The following is a 21,119-nucleotide window of genomic DNA, read 5'->3' as shown; positions in this document are numbered from 1 at the left end:
CATCTATTCCCACAACTTTTTTGTCACCCCTGACAAAAACTCAGTGCCCTTTAAACACCAACTTACTATCCTTTTCCCCCAGTCCCTGGTAATTTCTGATAAACTTTCTGTAAATGTAAAAGACATATGAGATGTTTCACTTAAGCAGAACATACAGTATTTTTCCTTTTGTACCTGGTGTATTTCACTTAGTATAATGTTCAGGTTCATCTTGTGGAAAATATTACAACTTTATTACTTTTTTGCGCTATTGTGAATAATAACCCATTGTAAATCTACATTTTGTTTATACATTCATCCGTTGATAGACACTTGGGTAGTTTCCACTTTTTGGCTTTCATGAATAAAACCACTATAAACATTCATGTACCAGATGTTCCTGATTCCAGTTCTCTGGAGTATATATACCAAAAGTGGAATTACAGAATTCCCCAAATTCCTTGGGAATTCTTTCCTCTTCATTTTTCCGAAACACACTTGTGATTCTACTTGTTATTCGATCTACTATACTGTAAATGATTTAAGGCTATGTCCTTACTTCACTGGAACATCTACAGCCATTACATGTATCTATTAAATAATTAAATGAACCAGTGAAGGAATCAATCAAAAATTGATGGTTATATATGATGGGCATAATGACTAAATCAAAATATGTTAACTGTTAGAGTGTGTTTATAATTGGCTTCTAATGGAAAACAGTTTATAATCTCTGGTAGGACAAGAGAAAGTATAAAATTCATAACTGGAAACTTTGTCATGGAACAGCAGGAAAGTATTTGAAAGCCAGGCTCGTTTGAAATACCAGCCACATGTAGTCAGGGTTTGTGATCTAGAGTTGATGGATATTTTATTTTAAATTAAAAGGGGAAAAAAACCCTTGTGTTACCAATAGGAAATATCAAATGAGCCTTTTCTCCCTGCCTGCAGACATTCCGTCCAGCAGCTATGCTGATTGAAAGATCATCCGACTTTGGGACCACCTGGGGTGTGTACAGATATTTTGCCTATGATTGCGAGAGCTCATTTCCAGGCATTTCAACTGGGCCTATGAAAAAAGTTGATGATATAATTTGTGACTCCCGATACTCGGACATTGAGCCCTCAACAGAAGGAGAGGTATATTTCCATTTTTTAATTTTACGTTCTATTCGCAAATCTACTTTTTGATCGATGCAAAAATGCCAATTACTCTTCTCTTCTAGGTGATATTTCGTGCTCTAGATCCTGCCTTCAAAATTGAAGATCCTTACAGTCCAAGGATACAGAGTAAGCTTGTTTCCAAATATAAGCTTTGGTGGAAATACCTGAGGCATGCTACCCAAAATCTAAATATTCTGCCCTCTTCATTTCTACCTTTGCTGTGCAGTACTCCACTAGAAGCTCTTGAAATCAGCAGTAGTTCAAGTCATCACTGATGGGGAACATATTGAAAGGATAAAAGATTTGTGTCTTTATGAAAGTCAAACAATTATGTGATCACAATCATGATTACACTCATGATCAAAAAGCATGTTGATCACAATGCTTAATTATATTCATATTACTGTAACAAGGGCTGGAGCACAGCGGGTAGGGTGTTTGCCTTGCACGTAGCCAGCCCGGGTTCGATTCCTCCGCCCCTCTCGGTAGAACTCAGCCAACTAGCGAGAGTATCCCGCCTGTACAGCAGAGCCTTGGCAAGCTACCCTTGGCTATTCAATATTCCAAAGACAGTAACAACAAGTCTCACAATGGAGGCAGTTTACAGTTACTGGTGCCTGCAGGAGCAAATCAATGAGCAACAGGATGACAGCGCTACAGTGATTATTGTAACAAAGTGTCCTCCAATATAGTGATGCAAATAAAATAGAAATGTATCTTTTGGGCAATAGAAATAGTAGAGCAGATAGGGCACTTACCTTGCACCAGGCTGACCTGGCTTCAATCCCCAGAACCCCAGATAGTCTCCTGAACCCCACCAAGATTGATCCCTGAGTGCAGAGCCAAGGAGTAAGCCCTGAGCAACATCAGGTGTGACCCAAAAATCAAAAAAGAAAGAAATCTATTTCTCTTACAAAATCTCCCCAAGAAATTTCAGTTGCCAGAGGTAGATTCATCGGATAAATACATTTCAACTGCAGGTTAGCAGCTGATTTTTTTTTTTAATTTAACTCTATTTCATGTAATACTTGTGACTAGTACCCGTATATCTTCTCTATGTATGGTTAGTATTACTATGATCTTGGTGATTTTGGATGTTCTTAACTAAAAAAATGACTTTTTCTTGAATTCATATTTAACTGAGTATCTTGTGCTTTTACTTGTAAATTTGGCATCCTGAGTCTCATCCCTGGGGGTTCCAGTTTCCTTCTGCCTTATAGTCTTTATTCACAAAGAGTGGATCAATACCACCGAGACCTTGTCCCAGAGTTGGGAAGGAAGAAAATGAAGGACAAGAAACAGAATTGTTAGATTACTCTGTTTATCTCTTTTCAGTTAAAATCACTGCTGCAGGAGATATGTCTCTAGCTAGGTGACACGCACTCTCTGAAATTCTCGACTAGGGCTTGTATTGTCAAAATATGAGAATAGAAGTATTGGGAGAAAGTCAGAAGTCTCAGTTGGGCTCAATACTCTCAGTATGGTGAGAGTTGGAATAACGTTTACGATGAGATACGGCTTTTTAACTGTCAGTCAGATCTAGAGCCCTGGTATTAGAAATTACAATTCAGATTGCTTTGCAGCATTCAATAACTGTGCTTCTGTTATTACAGATTATATTTAGATCTTGAGAGGCAGGATATACAGCAATGAAAAAGAATAAGCTTTGGGATTAGATCTGGGTTTAAGACTCAGTTGCAGCATGTAGTAGCTGTATGACTGTGAGCAAATTATTTACTCAGAATTTTTCTCTTTTTGCCTCTGTTCATCTCTGAACAGAGGTAGTAATATTTTTTGTTTGGTTTTGGGGTGGCACACCTGGAGAAACTCAGGGGTTACTTTTGGCTATGAACTCAGAAATTACTACTAGTGGTGTTCAAGGGACCATATGGGATGCTGGGGATTGAACCCAGGTCGGCTGCATGCAAGGCAAGCACTCTATCTGCTGTCCTATCGCTCCAGCCCCCAGAGGTAGTGATACTGACCTTTGGGTTATTATAGAAAGAAGTGAAGTAATCCTGACCTTTGGATTATTATGGAAAGAAATGAGTCAATGTATATAAAAATTCCCGGAAGTATTTGATAAACGAAAGCTGCTGTCATGGCACTTTTAATGTTGTTTCTGTCCGCTGGGACTTAAGTCTGTGTGGATCTGGTTCCTGGACACTCTCTCCTGCGACATGCAGGCAGTTGAGCAGAAGCAGGGCTGATTCTTGGTGATCTTTCCCAGCTGTGCGCAGCCGTATTTGTAAATGTAGGTCCCACGAACTTCCCAGCTTGAAGCATAGAAGGGTAGAATGGAAGACATCCAGGGGTCATTGCCGGAAAAGTGCTGTTTCCGCCCTTAAATTTATTTTCCATGTGGCCCAGATTGTCTCTGGCCTACAGTATACTCATTCATCCTATTGTAAACCAAATATTTAATGACACATTAAGCTCTGAGCTACAGAGCTCTGCAATGGTGTGATGCCTCCTCGGTCCCTGAAAGAACTCAACAATCCTCTCCCTTTCTAGGTGAAATGTATAGGTGTTGGAGAATTCTCAACTCTGACTGTTAAGTGTCATCAGGAAAAGTATTTTTTGCATAAGAGAAGCATGCATTTTTGGCTCTGCCTGCTTTCGAGACACTTACGATCCAGAAAACTATCTCCTCTTTAGTTGTTGCCATTGTTGCCACCTCAAGACTCACTTCAGAAGTGATTTTTGCCTCTTGGAACAGCAGTCAGTCAGTCGGAGGCTTGCTGGTTGTTCAGAGCAGCAGAGGAGAGCAGAGGAGCCTATTTGCTCTTCTGAGGGCCTCCACAAAGATCAGTTCAAGGGTTTCTAAATACTCCAGCTGCTCTTCAAGTTCGTTGTTTGGCCTCTTGTCAATAGGCGCTTGTGCTCATTCTATGCAGGAACATTTGTGCAGGAGGAAATGTTGGCATTCACAGATTCCATTCAGCTCAGTAGTACCACGGTTCCTCTGTTTAGTTTTGGATTTTATAAAAGAGCCTAAGTTTAATGCATGGATTTTCTCTTTCAACCAACTATTTCTAAGGTCTTTGTTGTAAGTTATGCATGTATTATAAGTATTTAAGTTGGATTCGGGCTTTGGAGGTAACTGTTACACTGGGCCAATACTCTTGTCCCTTGGTGTAAATGATAAGAATGCGTCAGCAGAAATTAGAGTTAAGCTAAGGAGCAATTAAAGGCTACAGAACTAAATGAGAGGGCAGATGCACTAATCAATCTTTCGAGGTCCGCTTCAGAAAGAGCAGCCTAGTAATTAATGCAAACACAGGCGGAGAAGGTTGACTGGCTCTTGGTTTATCAAGTTACTGAGAATGTAATCCATTGCCCAGCTTCCCTAATAAGCATGTGTCTTAGGTGACCTGGGGGAAAAGGAGAAAAGATAATGGCAATAGAAGTTGAGCGCTAAATACCTTATAATGGGGAAAAATTAATTTTTCTCCAGCATCCTAATATCTTCTATCCTGGTGCTACCAATTATATTGGAAAGTGATATTATAAAGTAAGACAAAGAGTTGCAGCTCAAGATGTTTCCTAACAACTTGCTTGAGTCATAATCTTACTGAGTTATGGTTATTCTGTAGAGTAATAGAGTGTGACATCTATTTTAGTACATTGGATCTCATCTAAATAGGGGGAATTTCAAACAGCATTTTCCTCTTCAAAAAATATGTGCACATAAATGAATATTTCTGGGGCTGGAGCAATAGCACAGTGGGTAGGGTGTTTGCCTTGCATGCGGTCGACCTGGGTTCATTCCCAGCATCCCATATTGTCCCCTGAGCACTGCCAGTAGTGATTCCTGAGTGCAAAGACAGGAGTAAACCCTGAGCATCGCCAGGTGTGACCCAAAAAAAGCAAAAAAAAAAAAAAGTATTTCTAATTATTTTATCATAATAATGAAATTAGGAGAACTTTGATAAACCCTTTTCTACCTTCCCACCTGAATCAAAATTTTCTGATGTTGAGACTGACATGCATTGTTATGAAAAGCAGATGGGACTGCATTGGTTTAGATTTCTCTGTGCTAGTGGGTGCCGGCAGGCATGCAACAGGATCTCTCTCTCTCTCTCTCTCTCTCTCTCTCTCTCTGTCTCTCTCTCTCTTCCTCTTTCTCTCTTTCTCTCTCTCTCTCTCTCCATCTCTCCCTCTCTCCCTCTTCCCTCTTTTGGTTTTAAGCCATATTCAGCTATGCTCAGTGATTATTTCTAGCTCTGTACTCATGGATCACTCCTTGCAGGTCTTGAGGGACCATATGAAGTGCTGGAATCAAAGCTGGGTTGACTGGGTAGTGAGAAAGAGCCTTCCCCACTGTACTATCTCTCCACAGTCCCCCTTATTTTTATTCAAATAGATTAAGTTTCTCAGCTGTTAAATTTCTTCCTAAAATGTCATTCTGTGTGCAGAAAGTACAAAGTTGACATTTTTATTAAACTGATACAAAGGTAGGAGGAACTTTTCTTCCAGGGACTGTCACATTGCATTAAATGTTAGAGGTAGGTCACGTCATACAAGAGGGGTAAACATCCGGGAAAGCATTCTCATTTGTCAAGTCTTTCCTAAGAGAAATGATGTGCTATAATGACAAAGGAAATTTTGCCTATTTAATCAGACTTTTCATCTTCCTGGTGATATCTCTAGATCTCCTAAAAATTACCAACCTGAGAATCAAGTTTGTGAAACTGCATACTCTGGGAGACAACCTCTTGGATTCCAGAATGGAAATCAGAGAGAAGTACTATTATGCGGTTTATGATATGGTAGTGCGAGGAAATTGCTTCTGCTATGGCCATGCTAGTGAGTGCGCCCCTGTGCATGGATTCGATGAAGAAGTCGAAGGGATGGTAAGTAAACACTCTGTGTGGCTTTTTTTTCCTACGAAGATTCTTTTTTTTTTTTTTTTTGCTTTTTGGGTCACACCCAGCGATGCTCAGGGGTTACTCCTGGCTTTGCACTCAGGAATTACTCCTGGCGGTTCTTGGGGGACCATATGGGATGCCGGGGATCGAACCCGGGTCGGCCGCGTGCAAGGCGAACGCCCTACACGCTGTGCTATTGCTCCGGCCCCTCTACGAAGATTCTTAAAGGCAAACTGAAGCAAGTGTTACCATAAACCTTTCCTGTTTCCTTGGAGTTATTTTTCCCAGACTTGGATTTAACCCTCTGGCACCATATTGGTGGTTGATTGTTGATACTCCTTTTGCTCCGTTTCTTGAGTAATGAGAATGTAAAGGAACTTACTTCATAGAAACTCTATTAGCTTTCAGGCATTGCTGCTGCTCCCAGACTGCTGCTAAAGTAGATATGTTAGTCAACAGGGATTAAAAAGTTGTCTAAATAACAATCACATCTTTCTTTACATTGGGGAAGATTAAAAACCACAAGTATTTCAGTCTTTATGCTAGAAGGCATAAATTGATTCCTGCCCAAAGAAACTGGAAATTTGAACCGAGACCCACAGGCTATCATTTAGGGATCAAATGGGGATTTTTTTTTTCTTCATTTCCTCCAGTTTCATTCTCTTTCCACTTTCAGACCTGTTTTCAGAGGTGGTATTTGAAAAAGTTTAGGATTTTGGTGATTTGCCAAAAGAATGGAATGAAGGCAATTTAGCCGTTTCTAACTGGTTAATCTACAGGTTCCTACTAATTCTTTTTGGGAAGAGACCAGATTTGACATGATAAAGGACTCTTAATAAATGGCAGAAAGACATTCATGTCTGGCTCTCCCAAATCAGACCCTGTGACCTTTCCATAACTTGCAGGGCCCCCTTCTTGGTGGAGGGTGTGCCTTGCTTACTAGACACTTGTCTTTCCAAAGATGTTTTTTCTCATAAAAGGAAGTGCAAGACTGAGTAGTATTCTACCTTCCCTTCACTCCAGTTAGAACATTTATTCTAGGCTGCAGATGTGGTTCAGCATAGAGTACATGCCTGACATGCATGAGACTTGGGTTTGAATCCCAGCACTGAGGCAAGCAGAAATCCCATTTGTGCTGGGGAAATGGCTTAATGGGCTGCAGAGCATGCTTTTTAAGTGGGAACCCTCGTTTTGGTCCCAGGCATGGCATGGTTTCCCAAGCACCAGTTGTGGGCCCTCCTCTGTCAAAAAGAACATTGATTGGATAAAGTTGAATTTTCCACAGCAACTAAAGGGAAGAATGTGTCCTTCAAACCCAGTTGTTCATCTTTCAGAGAATGCTTTGTGGATCACACCTACTTTTCACTCTACTGAATCTGGTGTGTAGTTAATGTCTAGTTGTCATGTTATCATTACTCTTCTCTCTATATGTTATGTGTTTACTCAGATACTATAGAGTCTGTGGTATGGGCTATAGACCTACTTTTCTGTCTAAAAGCACTTTGTAACGAGAACATTTTAATCTTCTGCTAACTGCACTCCTGTGAGAATGGTTCGAGGCGACCTGCCTCTCCTGACCCTGAATTCCACTCTGCAGAGACCGGAATGATAGCGTGTACCTGTGCTTTGGGGCACTGAAAGATTTTCATTATCATGCCCATGCCTCTGGTGCTTTATGCAAGCATTGGCGTGGTACAGTTCAAACAACAAAGAAAAAAACTGCTGTAAAAATCAAATCAAGCAAACAAACTCCTTTCTTAAATGTGACACAGTGATAAAGCTTGCAGAAATGGAAGCTGGTTCCCAGGTGGTGTGTGTTTGTTTAGTTTTGTGCTGTCACTTTTGTTGATTTTTCTATTGTAATACTTAAAAAAAAAAACTATGAAGTATTTAGTCTTTAAATTTATCTCTCAAGAGACTAATTTTGTTCAACCGGCTTCTTACAGCGGCTACAATGGAACAGCCATTTCCCCTCCATTACGTAATAAAAACTGTGTCTTGAGGTGGGAGTTTTAGCAACCCAGACGGTCGAACTCAGTCAGGGGAGGAGCAAAAAAAAAGTCAAGACCGACTCCCTCACTGTAGCCGACAGAAGCCTCGTGTGAAAGAGTTTGCGTTGTCCCGTATTGTGAGGGAGATTCAGTCATGAGTTTAATCTCTCTTCCTTTGCTCTTTCTGTTTTTATAACTTTCAAGGTCCATGGACATTGCATGTGCAGGCATAATACCAAGGGCTTGAACTGTGAGCAGTGTATGGACTTTTACCATGATTTACCCTGGAGGCCTGCTGAAGGTCGAAACAGCAATGCCTGCAAAAGTAAGTCTCAGTTCAGAGGGACAGTTGGAATCAATGTGGATTCTGATACCCATTTTCTGGTTAGAGGAGCCATAATAGGACACAGTTTGGGGGGCTAGAGAGTCTGAAGGGCCAGGGTGCATGCCTTGCCCAAGTTCGATCCCCAGCACTAGGTGGTCCCTCAGCCGTGCCAGGAGCAACGAGACGAGAGTAGTCATTGAGCATTGCTGGGATAACTCAGAGACTGAGATCAAGGACACACTTGGGCAGAATGAAAGAAATTTTTTACCCTTTCCCACTTTGACATGGACAGGCCTAAGAAACCAACATTATTCATTCATTAATTTATTTGTATTGACTTTCATTGAGCAGCACCTATGGGTTTAGCAGATTGAGCAGAAGACTGAGAGGTGGTCCCTCACATTGCATCTGCTTTTAGGGTAAGATGAGCGGGAAAGAAAGCTGTGGTGTGGCGGAACATGATGGTCTAGAGATATGAAATAGTTTTCAGTCCTGTTTCTGGGCCAGCCCAGCTGCAGCCTCTGGCCTACTTCCATGCATCCCAGGGGAATTGTGCAGGCAGAGGTGTAGTTGGACACACCACCTCCACCACCCCCACCCAGGCTGTGATTCTAACATATAATCCTCCCCTCAAGGAGCAGGCATGTTCTGTCCTTTCTGAGAAGGACTGTTCTAGAAGTTCAGAGGTCAGTGAGGACTGGAGTGATCCAAGTTTTGCTAGTTTGTACAACCCAGCTGGCCCTTAGGGTTGCTTGAGGTAAAGAGGAGAGGAAACTGGGATCTAGCTCCGTGGGAGACACATGTATCTTGCATGTATGATGTCTCCTTGATTTGATCTCCAGCACCACAGAGTCTCTGAAGGAGAGAAGAGAGAGGGAAGTTGAGTGTGGGGAGCAGCTGGAGTGTGTGTGTGTGTGTGTGTGTGTGTGTGTGTGTGTGGGCGTGTTTGAGGAGAGGGGGTGAGAGTTCATATAAAGGGAAAAGAGGCACAGAGACCCCAAGGACATTCTTATGGTCACTGGAAATCTAGTCTGTGAGGTTTGTTTCATGCAACCAGTGTATCAAGAATGATACCCTGAGGCACCGAGGTATCATCAGTCCTTAAGGGAGTTCCTCTCGGCAGGATGTGCTTTCAGAAGCTGCAGACAAGATTAGAGTAGAGAAGGCCAGATTGAGCTAAATTTCCTTGCAAGAAGGGAAAAAGTGTTGTTTCTGGAAGGAAAGGATTAAAGCTGGCTTGGATCAAGCCTCTATCAAGAGGCAAGAGAGCCTGCACTCAAGCAGCCTGTCTGGGCTATTCATCAGATGTCGGTTCTCACTAAGGACCCTGGCCTAGAGAGCTCTGTGTACGGAGGAGAGCAATCAGGCCTTCTTGCCACTTCCCCAGAGCAGGGAACTGGTTTTCCAGGAACATTGGACCCTCCAGTGCTCTGCGTGAATGTCCTTTTCTCCATTCCCGCCCTGAGCAGGACCAAAGGCTGCCCCCACTAACAGCAGGATTCTACCAATTAGCTTCCAAGAGGAATTTTCCCCAAGGGGTTTCAACTTTTTTATAGCCCATTCTTTCAGAGGGCAGATTCTTACATTTCTTTCCTAAAGTTCACACTTTGAACCTTTCCAACATGCTTTAAGATTAAGACTGTCATCAGAGATTGTGACCTTTTCCGCCATGAGTGCCTTCTTGTTAACTGCCATTTTGCCTGAACTTTGTCCTGCGTTTTCAGAATGGGCTTCTCCCACCCTTCCACCCCCACCCTCCGTTGGTTAATAGACTTAAAAGGCTTTTCTCCATGTTGGTCTTGTCACGCAGAGTGTAACTGCAATGAACATTCCAGCTCATGCCACTTTGACATAGCAGTTTACTTGGCTACTGGAAACGTCAGTGGAGGAGTATGTGACGATTGTCAGCACAACACGATGGGGCGCAACTGTGAGCAGTGCAAACCCTTTTACTATCAGCACCCAGAGAGAGATGTCCGCGATCCCAATGTCTGTGAACGTAAGTCTTAAGAGGGAGAGATCCAGTTGTAGATCCAGCGTTGTAGATCCAGCTGTTCCAAGTTCCCTTTCAACCTGATGAGTCTGGAAGTTTCCAGTTTTTCAAAGAAAGCTCATCTGATCCAGCATTGTTATTTTATTGGCTACATGGGACCCTGGGAGTGGAGTTTACTTGGTAGCTGAGTCTCAGTTACTTTTGTGAGGTTTGGAGGGATCAGAGAGATTTATGCAAACACTTACACATTTTCAATTGCCTTTTCTTCTTAGGATGTACCTGTGATCCAGCTGGTTCTCAGAATGAAGGAATTTGTGACGGTTACACAGATTTTTCTGTTGGTCTCATTGCTGGCCAGTGTCGCTGTAAATTATACGTGGAAGGAGAACATTGTGATGTTTGCAAAGAAGGCTTTTATGGTTTAAGTGCTGAAGACCCATATGGTTGTAAATGTAAGTTTACATTTTTGCGAAAATGTGGGAATTCTCTTAAGTTGGTAATTCTCATTTTCTTTGCAATTCCGAGTCATCAAGACTACAACTTTGGACTCATTTGGTTTGTGTTTCTTATTTTCTCTACAATAAAGCTTGTGCTTGCAATCCTCTGGGAACAATTCCTGGTGGGAATCCTTGTGATTCGGAGACTGGCCACTGCTATTGTAAGCGTCTGGTGACAGGACAGCGTTGTGACCAGTGTCTGGTAGGTCAAACCCTAATGACATGGGGTGGGAGGTGGGTCGCTTGTGAACTGACATGTTTTTTGTTGTTGTTGTTGTTGTTTGTGGCTCTTTTTGTTTGTTTTGCTTTTTGGGTCACACCCGGCGATGCACAGGGGTTACTCCTGGCTCATGCACTGAGGACTTACTCCTGGCGGTGCTCGGGAGACCATATGGGATGCTGGGAATCGAACTCGGGTCAGCCGGGTGCAAGGCAAATGCCCTATCCGCTGTGCTATCCTTCCAGCCCCAAATTGACATGTTTTTATGGAGAATGTTTTTCACCATTGCAGGTTTTCTCTCATTACACTTACATGTAAAGGTTAAAAAGATATAAGTAGACAAACCACAAGAAGAATTTCAGTGAATGATTTTAGTGAAATATTTATCAAAACAACTAGAATTATAAAATAAAGCCACCGTGAAATACCAATTTCACAGAAACAGCACATGAAAATAATTAAAAGTGGTAACACTTACCATTAATGAACAGACAGTGAGGAACTGTCCTCATTTGCTGCTGAGGGAGATGCAAATGGCTGACTCTTTGGCTGAAGTATTTGGGGGTTATGTTTCAGTACCCTGTAGAAATGGGAATGCCCTTTGACCCAGTAGTCTGCTTCTGGGAGTCTGTCCTAATGACATAATAAAAACATGGACAAAGATGTATTCATGAAAAGACCCATTGCATCTTTTGATGATGTAGCAAAAAAAACCCTTGTAAGTACCAAAGGAGAAATCCTAAATTAGATTTGGGGGCTTATATGCAGTGTAATTGGTTATCATTGAAAATGATAGTAACATGAGAACAGTTTATGCTAGTAAGCTACATATATACATATATATGATGTAAATAGAGTATTTTGATATGTAGGGAAAATTTTAAAAACACCTATAATTTTTTTTGCTTTTTTGTTTTGTTTGTTGGTTTTTTGTTTTTGTGTCACACCCGGCGATGCACAGGGGTTAGTTCTGGTTCATGCACTCAGGAATTACACCTGGCGGTGCTCAGGGAACCATATGGGATGCTGGGAATCAAACCTGGGTCGGCCGCGTGCAAGACAAACGCCTACCCGCTGTGCTATCACTCCAGCCCCAAAACACCTATAATTTGAAAGCAAATATATCAATAACTTTGCCACAGTGCTTCAGTAATTAAAAAATATTATTCTATATCTTTTATAGTATTCTGGTGATTCCCTATATATTTTGGTAAGGAAGATCTACATTTTGTTTATGACCAACAAATACATGTATTTGCCTAGATCCTTATAGGTTCTTTTCTTTTTTCTTGGGGGTGAGGGGTCACACCTGGCAATGGTCAGGGATTATTCCTGGCTCTGCACTCAGGAGTTGCTCCTGATGATGCTGGGGGACTATATGGGATGCCAGGGATTGAACCTGAGTCGGCCGCATGCAAGGCAAATGCCCTGCCTGCTGTACTATTGCTCCGGCCTCAGATCCTGATACATTCTTCAAGTCAACTTCTGGAAGTTGGATTTAAATAGGTGAATCTGATTTTTAAATGCCCAGTAGGAAAAACGCACTTCTTTGTTAAAATACAACAAAATCTTCTCTATAGGTTCCAAGCCCTTTCTTTTTTATCATCTTCTCCACTGCTCTCAAGACTCAATGATCTAGTTGTGAAAATTGTCCTTGGTCTCTGCTCTTTCCACATAGATAAATCCGTGAAGGGCTTTCCAGACAGACCATATGACAGACTAACCTTAGGGAAAATTTAATGGTCTGCCCAATAGCTGCCAAAACTCTTACAGCTCGAGTGAGTCCCATGAAGAAAATCAGTATCTTTACTGTTGCTCGCATTAATTATTGGGTGACATCAAAAAAACCTCTCTGTGGGGCTGGAGTGATAGCATAGCGGGTAGGGCGTTTGCCTTGCACGCGGCCGACCCGGGTTCAAATCCCAGCATCCCATATGGTCCCCTGAGCACCGCCAGGAGTAATTTCCTGAGTGCAGAGCCAGGAGTAACCCCTGTGCATCGCCAGGTGTGACCCAAAAACCAAAAAAAAAAAAAAAAAACCTCTCTGTGATGTATGTGATGTGATTATGATTGACCCTCCTGGCTCCAGTGGCCTGCAGCTTGGGCTTCTCTTTCTCAGAATACTCACACTCGCTGCTTGTGTTGGCTTTCTGCTTTCACGGTGAAAATGAATGTCTGGTGGAACAACCAAAACAGGCTCTAACTTGTTCCTGCTGAGTCTGTTGTGAAATTACAGGAACCCACCTTTAGAAGCTTAATCTTTTGTTCTGCAGCCAGAGCATTGGGGCTTAAGCAATGATTTGGAAGGATGTCGACCTTGTGACTGTGACCTTGGGGGAGCCTTGAACAATAGGTGAGTGGAGCTTCACTTGTTGTCACCTCGGGGAGTATGACTTTCCACTCTTAAGACGTGCTTTCACCTTTAGTTTGAATGCTGGCAATCACTTTTACCTCTGATCTCAATGATTTCAAAGCTTTATTCACTCCAGGAATTAATTTTTAAGCCCTCCAGGAGGTTAGGACAAATTTTTATATGAGTTATGCATAAGCATATTACTGCGTCCCAATTACACAAAGACATTAGAGTCAAAGTGTCCCAGTAAAGAATTTTATCATTCTCATTTCAAAACAACTGGGCAGAAACTGGAACTGTTACCTATGCATCAGACTTTTCAGTATGAATCCAGCTGAGCTGAAAACCAGAGAACAGAGCTGGAGCAGTAGTATAGTGGGTAAGGTGCTTTGCTTTGCACACAGCCAATGAGGTTTAATCTCAGGGAGCATATAATGGTCCCCAACACTGCCAAAAGTGATCGTTGAGTGGAGTCAGGAGTGTGGCCTGAGCTGTGTGTGGGCCAGAACTCCCTCAGACTCCCCAAAAAACTCTGAAACAAACAACATTCTTCAGAGGAACAAAATATAATCTCCAGAGACTCCAAATAGAATGTATAAACTATCTAGAATACAACCTAAAACCATTCAAGAAAAGAAGAATCTGCAGAATTTGATCCATTCTGAAAAGGAAATCAATATAGCCCAACCCTGACTGGAACCAAATGTTGAATTAAACAAAATGTCAAACATTTATTGTAACTACATTTAATAAGAGAATGGGAAAATATGCTAATAAATGAATATGTGTTAATCTCAACAGAGAAGATCTGTTTAAAATAACCAAATATAAATTATAGGACTTAAAAAATAATGTATGAAATTTAAAGTTCTTGGGACTGGATGGAGATAATAAGGAAAAAAGTAGGAAAATTGAAAACGAAAAGTACATATTGTTAATCTCCTTTACCTCATTTTGTTTTTTTAGTTGCTTACTACTTCCAAGTGGAATTTCATTGCCTTTTCTGGACGTTCCTTAAATATTGCTTGAAGGGCAAGTGTAGTGACAATGAATTCTTTTAAGCATTATCTGAAAAGCTCTTTATTCTTTCTTCAAATCTGTCCCTGGGTAGAGTCTTTTGGTTGGAGTACTAATCTGTGCAGCAGTATTTAGATAGAGTGTCCTTCCGGCCTGTGGAATTTCTACTGAGTAATCTAATTTGGTGGAGGCGGGGGGCCCGGCGGGGGGTGCGGGCTGCTGAGGAAGAGGGTCACACCTGGCAGTACTCAGGGGTTACTCCTGGCTCTGCACTCAGGAATTACTCCTGTTGGTGCTCGGGCGACTATATGGGATGCCAGAGATTGAATGTGGGTCTGCCCTGTACAAGGCAACTGTCCTTCCCTCTGTGCTATTGCTTGGCCCAATCTAATATTCTTTAGAGGTTCCCTTATATATACTTCCTCATCTTTTGATTGCTTTTTGTATTCTCTAACATTGTTTTTGCCATTTTAATTACAGTCGGCCTTGGTGTGCTTCTATTTGCTTCTGTTTTGTTTGGAACTCTTTGAACTTTCTGGTGTCTAACCCTTATCTCAGCTTGGGGAAGTTGCTATTCTTCAAATAAAAATTGTGTCATTTTCTCTATATTCTTCTGGTACCCTTACAATGTGAATCTTGCTCCTCTTGATGTTGTTTCATATTGTCCTTACATTATCTTCACTGTTTTTCTTTTTGGTGGCCTTTTTGGATGGTTTCAACGACTTTTTCTTCAAGTTCACTGATTCAGTTTTTGGGTTCTTTCATTCTGTTGTTGAGCTCCTCTGTTGTATTTTTTAAAATTTCCATTTCTCTTTTCTTTAACCCTATGATTTCCATTTAGAGTTTTTTGGAATTTTGTCTGTCTCCAAGTTTCTTCTTGACTTCAGTGAGAATCAGGCTGGCATTTCAAAGTCTTCTTCTGATAATTCAAATAGCTCTATTGTATTAGAACTTATTTCCAGGCTGTTGGCTATCTTAGTTCATCGGTGTGGGGGAGTTTTTCCATCTCCCCATTATGGATGGTGTTCCAGGAGGGACTGGCTATGTTAGAATGGACTTGGGGGGGCTGGAGTGGTAGTACAGCGGGTAGTGCACTTGCTTTGCATGCGGCCAACCTGGGTTCAATCCCCAGCATCCCATATGGTCCCCCAAGCACCACCAGGAATAATTCCTGAGTGCAGAGCCAGCAGTAACCCCTGAACATTGCTGGGTGTGACCCAAAAAGAAAAATAAAACAGAGTGGACCTGGGCAGCAACTAGGTAATTTGTAACCTTGGGTGTCTCATCCTGGCTGGGGCTCAGAACTCAAACAGTCCTGGACACTGGAGAGTGCTTGGCAGCAGGTCAGTTGATCCTGGCGGTGACCAGGGGATTCTCAGCCACCAAGTCACGAGTATCTGGCCCTGCTGTAATTATGAATTTGAATGAACCTGGGCATTGACAAGGTTTAATTATCAGAATGCCTGGTGGCACTTGCGGGCTTGGAGTGGCAACCAGGAGTTCAGGGTTGCTGGTACCTGGCAGCTACGTGACTGTTGTAGTCATATAAGCCTAGGTGGTGCAGGTGGAGGAGGAGGCTGGGGCCTCTATCCCAGCTGGTGACAGAGAGTGCTCTTTGGAGCTGGCAGGGGCAGAATCTGCATGGCCGTGTGCCAGCAAGGGCTCTTTTGCTAACTGGCTGTGCTTAGGGAGGTCCAGGAGAGCTTTCTGTGTCTAGGGGTGCCGCTTGCTTGCTGGCAGTCATGTGTGGACTGGCAGAAACTAGGTCTGTTTGCCTGCCAGTATTAAGTCCTCTTGACAGTTGTCTCTCATCTCCCAGCGAGCTCAACTATTTGCTAGTGGCGGGTGGAGCTCTCCTAAAGAATTTGCCCTGAAGGTCTATTATTATGGAAGCTGAGATCCAATATGGTTTCTAACAGCAAAATTACAAAAGATGTCACCATGATGGCACCTGCCAGTGACTGATCCATGTTTATACCCTATGATGTCTTGCCTCCCATTTTGGTGTTTAAGCAAAGGATCACTGGATGGGCATGCCAGGTGTTCTGTATAACTCCTCTTGTTTCCCAGGGTGAAGTTCTGCACATCAGAAATCTCTCCCCAATTGCAATTTATTATAATTGTTGTTGTTGTTGTTGTTGTTGGTGGTGGTGGTGGTGGTGGTGGTGTGTGTGTGTGTGTGTGTGTGTGTGTGTGTGTGTGTGTGTGTGTGTGTGTGTGTGTGTGTGTGGACTGGTTCTTGGCAAGGTGGATCTGTCTCCTTGGGCGCTATCTTTTGGTCCCTCGCTGTGGAAGCTTTGGCAGGGTTTTTGTTCACCACAGTTTTGGGTTTCAGTGTAGGTTAACCCAGGTTTTGATGCTTATTTGTTGTGATTGTGCAAGGAGATAAACCCAAGTTCTCCCTATTGCACCATTTCGGCCTGCCTCCCCTTTTTTTCTAGGTGCTAATTATGGTTTGTTTAACACAACTCAAATATTTAGAAATACCCCATGATTTCCTACAGAGCTTTACTGATGGATTTTGCAAATCAAAGGAATGAATATAGATACGTTATTCTAAAATTTGCCTTTTAATTCTTTTTGTTAGGTTTTTGGGTCACACCTGGCAATGCTCAAGGATTATTTCTAGCTCTGTGCTCAGAAATTACTCCTGGCAAGCTTAGGGTACCATATATAGTACCGGAGAGCAAGCCCGGGTTGGCCTCGTGCAAGATAGAAGACAAGTACCCACTGTACTTTTCTAGCTCTCTAGGCCCTACAATTTGCCTTTTACTTCTTTTTTCTTTTTCCTATTTTTTTTTTTTTTTGCTTTTTGGGTCATAGCCAGCAATGCACAGGGATTACTCCTGGGTCTGCCCTTAGGAATTACTCCTGGCAGTGCTCAGGGGACCATATGGGATTCTGGGAATCAAACCCAGGTTGTCCGTGTGAAGGCAGCCCTACCTGCTGTACTCTCACTCCAGCCCCACAATTTGCCTTTTTCAGTCTTGAGTTTTTGTTTTGTTTTGTTTTGTTTTTATCACAGCAGCGTATATTGATGCTTATTTTTTAACCTATTTTTTTAGTATTCTGTATGCGCAAGTGCCATGATTCATATAATTACAGATTTTTTTCTTTTACTCTTTTAAATTGTTACAATGAGTATCCTTCTAGATGTATCTTGAGGAATGTTTATAGATACTTCTAAAGATTCTCAGTGGTGAAACTGTTAAATCAAAGTACAAGTGCATTTACTTTTATAGAGAATGGTATGTTATTCTGTAGGTGGATTATGTTCATTTTTTTTCTACCAGCTGATTACAGAAGTACCTCTTTATACATCTCTAGTAGCGATTGGTATCAGCAAAAAAATTATTTTCTGCCAGTTAAAGATTGAACCCCCCTTTTATTTATTTTTTAATTTTTTTTATTTTTTTGCCTTTTTGGTCACACACGGCGATGCTCAGGGGTTACTCCTGGCTCTGCACTCAGGAATTACCTCTGGCGGTGCTCAGGGAAGCGTATGGGATGCTGGGAACCGAAACCGGATTGGCCGCATGCAAGGCAAACGCCCTACCCACTGTGCTATCGCTCCAGGTCCTGAACCCTTTTATTTGTGTGAAGAATCTTTTTGTTTTCCTCTTTTTAGCTTTAAGTCTATGAATGGCAATAATATATAATAAGTGTTTTTCACTCAAAGATGTCATTCCTTAACTGGAAAAAAAAAACTACCAAAAGTGATCATAATACACATTTGGCGTGCTGTTAGCTTTGTGGGAGTTTAGTTAACCACCCTTGAGCCAAAGAGAATTTTGGTCTCTGTTTATTTCTGGATCAGATTCAGAACATCTGGTTCAGAGAGTGTAAGTGACTGCAGAGAGGAGAGACAGCTGTTTTCTTGTGGCCCTAAATCTTCCCGGAAGGAACATGCTTCATATGCTCAAGACATCTTAGAAGATGATTTCCCAACACTATAGTAAGCTGGCTAGAAAGGAATAGGATTTTAGGCAGCAAGAACACTCTGTTTGGCCTCGGTATTTGGGCTTATTCTAATCCAGATTGTGCTGTAAACTTAGTTCATTCAGCATGTAAACTCTGACTCTCCAGAGTGAATTTCTGTTCTTAGAAATCCTCCAGAGGGAAGGAAGCAAGACTAATTCCATAAAAGCAACGAAGAAAGACAAACTCCTGATCTGCTTTACAGACTCAAGTTTTTGATTTCCTTTGTCCAGAACACATGTTGAGCCCTTTGGTAATTGACTCCTCAATTCAAAGCTGTCACCACTTCTAAGATCCTTCTTGAAAGGGGCATATGTACTTCTCCAAATTATATCATAAACTCAGGAATGTTCTGAGTTCCTTTACCCTAAATGGTTTGTTTCTTAGGCTCTCTTCCTCCTTTTCTTTATTTCACACCCGCTTCCTGTCTCTGAATCCACCCACACAACAGCACCAGGCCTGCCCCCCCCCTACTCTCCCCTGCAAAAACGTATGAAAACCAGGATGTACTAATCAAGAGAACTGATGAAGCAAAAAATTTTAGTGAAGATTTTAGTGCAGGTAATTTGATCATCCTGGCATGATTGATGAGATGCTTGATCTTTTGGCATCAATGATAGAGGAGACAAAGAACCTTTAAAAGAGTGCTTTGAGGTGATCCCTTTAAACATTTCTGCCTTCCCCATGAAATTTTCTCTAGGGGCTCCGTGGGGATGAAAAATCCGGGGCAACTAAAGCAATAATTATACTAGAATGCTAGATGCATAGCAGATCCTCAGGAGGTATTTGCTGACTGATTTGTGATACTCAAATAGCTTTTTCCTGATAGCATTCCATTGCTTTGTTGTGGACGCATAGAAGGTATTGAAGAAATACTGGTTATGTATAAGACATTGAGAGAAGATATTTTTACATGTATGAAATAAATAGGCACTGGATAGAAGTTGCAGTGTCTAAATGTGATCTGAGATATCCCTTACATTGGTCAGGGATAGAACTAAGTGCAAGAATAAATTGTAGTTGAAAAGATCTTAAATATATAAATTTGTGTAATGGACCAACTTTTTTTTCTAGGAGAGCAAAAGCTTAGACATTTGTATCTTACATTAAGTTCATATTAGCTTACATTGATAACTAATATAAAAAGAATTTTTACATATATGTGGAAGCACTGAATTGCGCAGGTAGGGAGTTTCCCTTGGACTTGGCCGACCTGGGTTCGATTCTTCCGCCCCTCTTGGAGAGCCCAGCAAGCTACCGAGAGTATCTCGCCCACACAACAGAGCCTGGCAAGCTACCCATGGCGTATTTGATATGCCAAAAACAGTAACAAGAAGTCTCACAATGGAGACGTTACTGGTGCCCGCTCGAGCAAATTGATGAACAGTGGGACGACAGTGCTACAGTGCTAAATAATGTAACTCAAGCCAGATGAATGAAATTTTGTCCTATTTCATGAATAAATAAAGATTAGTGGCAATATCAGCTGGGTGAATGATACTTGTAAAAGCTTAAAAACATGGAAAACTATAAACATTTTTGTGACCCTCTAAATTATTCATCAGTAAAATTCCAGATTTTGATGTCTGACTTGAACTCCCCACTTTTTTCAAACACTTCTACTTTTCAGAATGAAAGACCTATGTCCCCCCCTTTATGTTTCAACAACACCTTACTTCTGCATCTCTTCACTCTCTTATTTTACTCTGTTTCGTTTGATGGCTGTTTGTACTTAACAGTGTCTATGGATAGGGATCGTGTCTTATGTCTTTGTATCTCCCTCTGTACCCAGTGTAATGGACTTTGTTGTATGCTCAATAGATAAGAAATTGAAATTTGTTATACTTTGACACCAAAAGAGAAGTGAAGAGATCTTAAAAGGTTAGAGTTGGGCTTCTAGGATCTTTTAGCTGATAATGAAAAAATCCTAGAAGCACAACTCTAACCTTTTAAGCACACATCCTAATTTGCTGATGGGTGGAAACTACCTGGATCAAGTGAATGGAACTAACTGCTTGTCAGTGTAAAGCCAGCTTCGTATTTATAATCAGAATAATGGAGATGCAAGCATTAAATTGAGTGGTGTTTCTTGGGAACAACGGTTTGCATCCTTGACTGTACAATATTTTCTCTATTCTACCATTTAAGTGACATGGAATATCCCTTCCAATATAATCTTAAAACAAATTATTTATGTATTTAAAAGAAATCTCTTTTGGGGGGGCTGGAGCAATAGCACAGCAGGTAGGGTGTTTGCCTTGCAAACGGCCAACCCGGGTTCGATTCCCAGCATCCCATATGGTCCCCTGAGAATCGCCAGGAGTAATTCCTGAGTGCATGAGCCAGGAGTAACCCCTGTGCATCACCGGGTGTGACCCAAAAAGCAAAAGAAAAAAATCTCTTTTTGAAAGATAATCTTGTTGCGTTCGAAGAGATAGTACAGCAGGTGAGTTGCCTTGCGTGTAGCCAACCCAGGTCCAGTCTCCAGGACCAAATAGGATCCCATCGAGCTCTGTCTGCAGTGATCTCTGAGTGCAGAGCCAGGAGTATGCCCTGAGTACGGTGAGATATGTCCCCCCAACTAATAATAATGGGAATAATAATAATAACCTTGACCATCACTCATTAAAAATATTATTTCTATGTTAGTTTCTATGGTGCCATTAAAAATAACCAGAACCAGGGCTGGAAAGATAATGCAGGGATTAAAGTGCTTGCCTAGCATGCACTC

General features: G+C 41.7%; 1 protein-coding gene across 3 annotated transcripts in view; it reads left to right on the top strand.

The window, feature by feature from the left end:
• LAMB1 (laminin subunit beta 1) overlaps window positions 1-21,119 on the top strand; it is an 88,128-nt gene that overhangs the window by 15,220 nt on the left and 51,789 nt on the right. For all 3 annotated transcript variants that reach the window (XM_055134445.1, XM_012935314.2, XM_055134453.1), the window contains 8 exons: window positions 931-1,119; window positions 1,206-1,269; window positions 5,797-5,999; window positions 8,210-8,330; window positions 10,141-10,329; window positions 10,596-10,775; window positions 10,910-11,022; window positions 13,314-13,393. In XM_055134445.1, coding sequence (XP_054990420.1) covers window positions 931-1,119; window positions 1,206-1,269; window positions 5,797-5,999; window positions 8,210-8,330; window positions 10,141-10,329; window positions 10,596-10,775; window positions 10,910-11,022; window positions 13,314-13,393 — 1,139 coding nt within the window. The remainder of the gene's footprint in view (window positions 1-930; window positions 1,120-1,205; window positions 1,270-5,796; window positions 6,000-8,209; window positions 8,331-10,140; window positions 10,330-10,595; window positions 10,776-10,909; window positions 11,023-13,313; window positions 13,394-21,119) is intronic.

Source organism: Sorex araneus, chromosome 1 (assembly GCF_027595985.1).
Source record: "Sorex araneus isolate mSorAra2 chromosome 1, mSorAra2.pri, whole genome shotgun sequence".
NCBI classification, from domain to species: Eukaryota; Metazoa; Chordata; class Mammalia; order Eulipotyphla; family Soricidae; genus Sorex; species Sorex araneus.
This window is presented reverse-complemented; position numbering and strand designations above follow the sequence as displayed.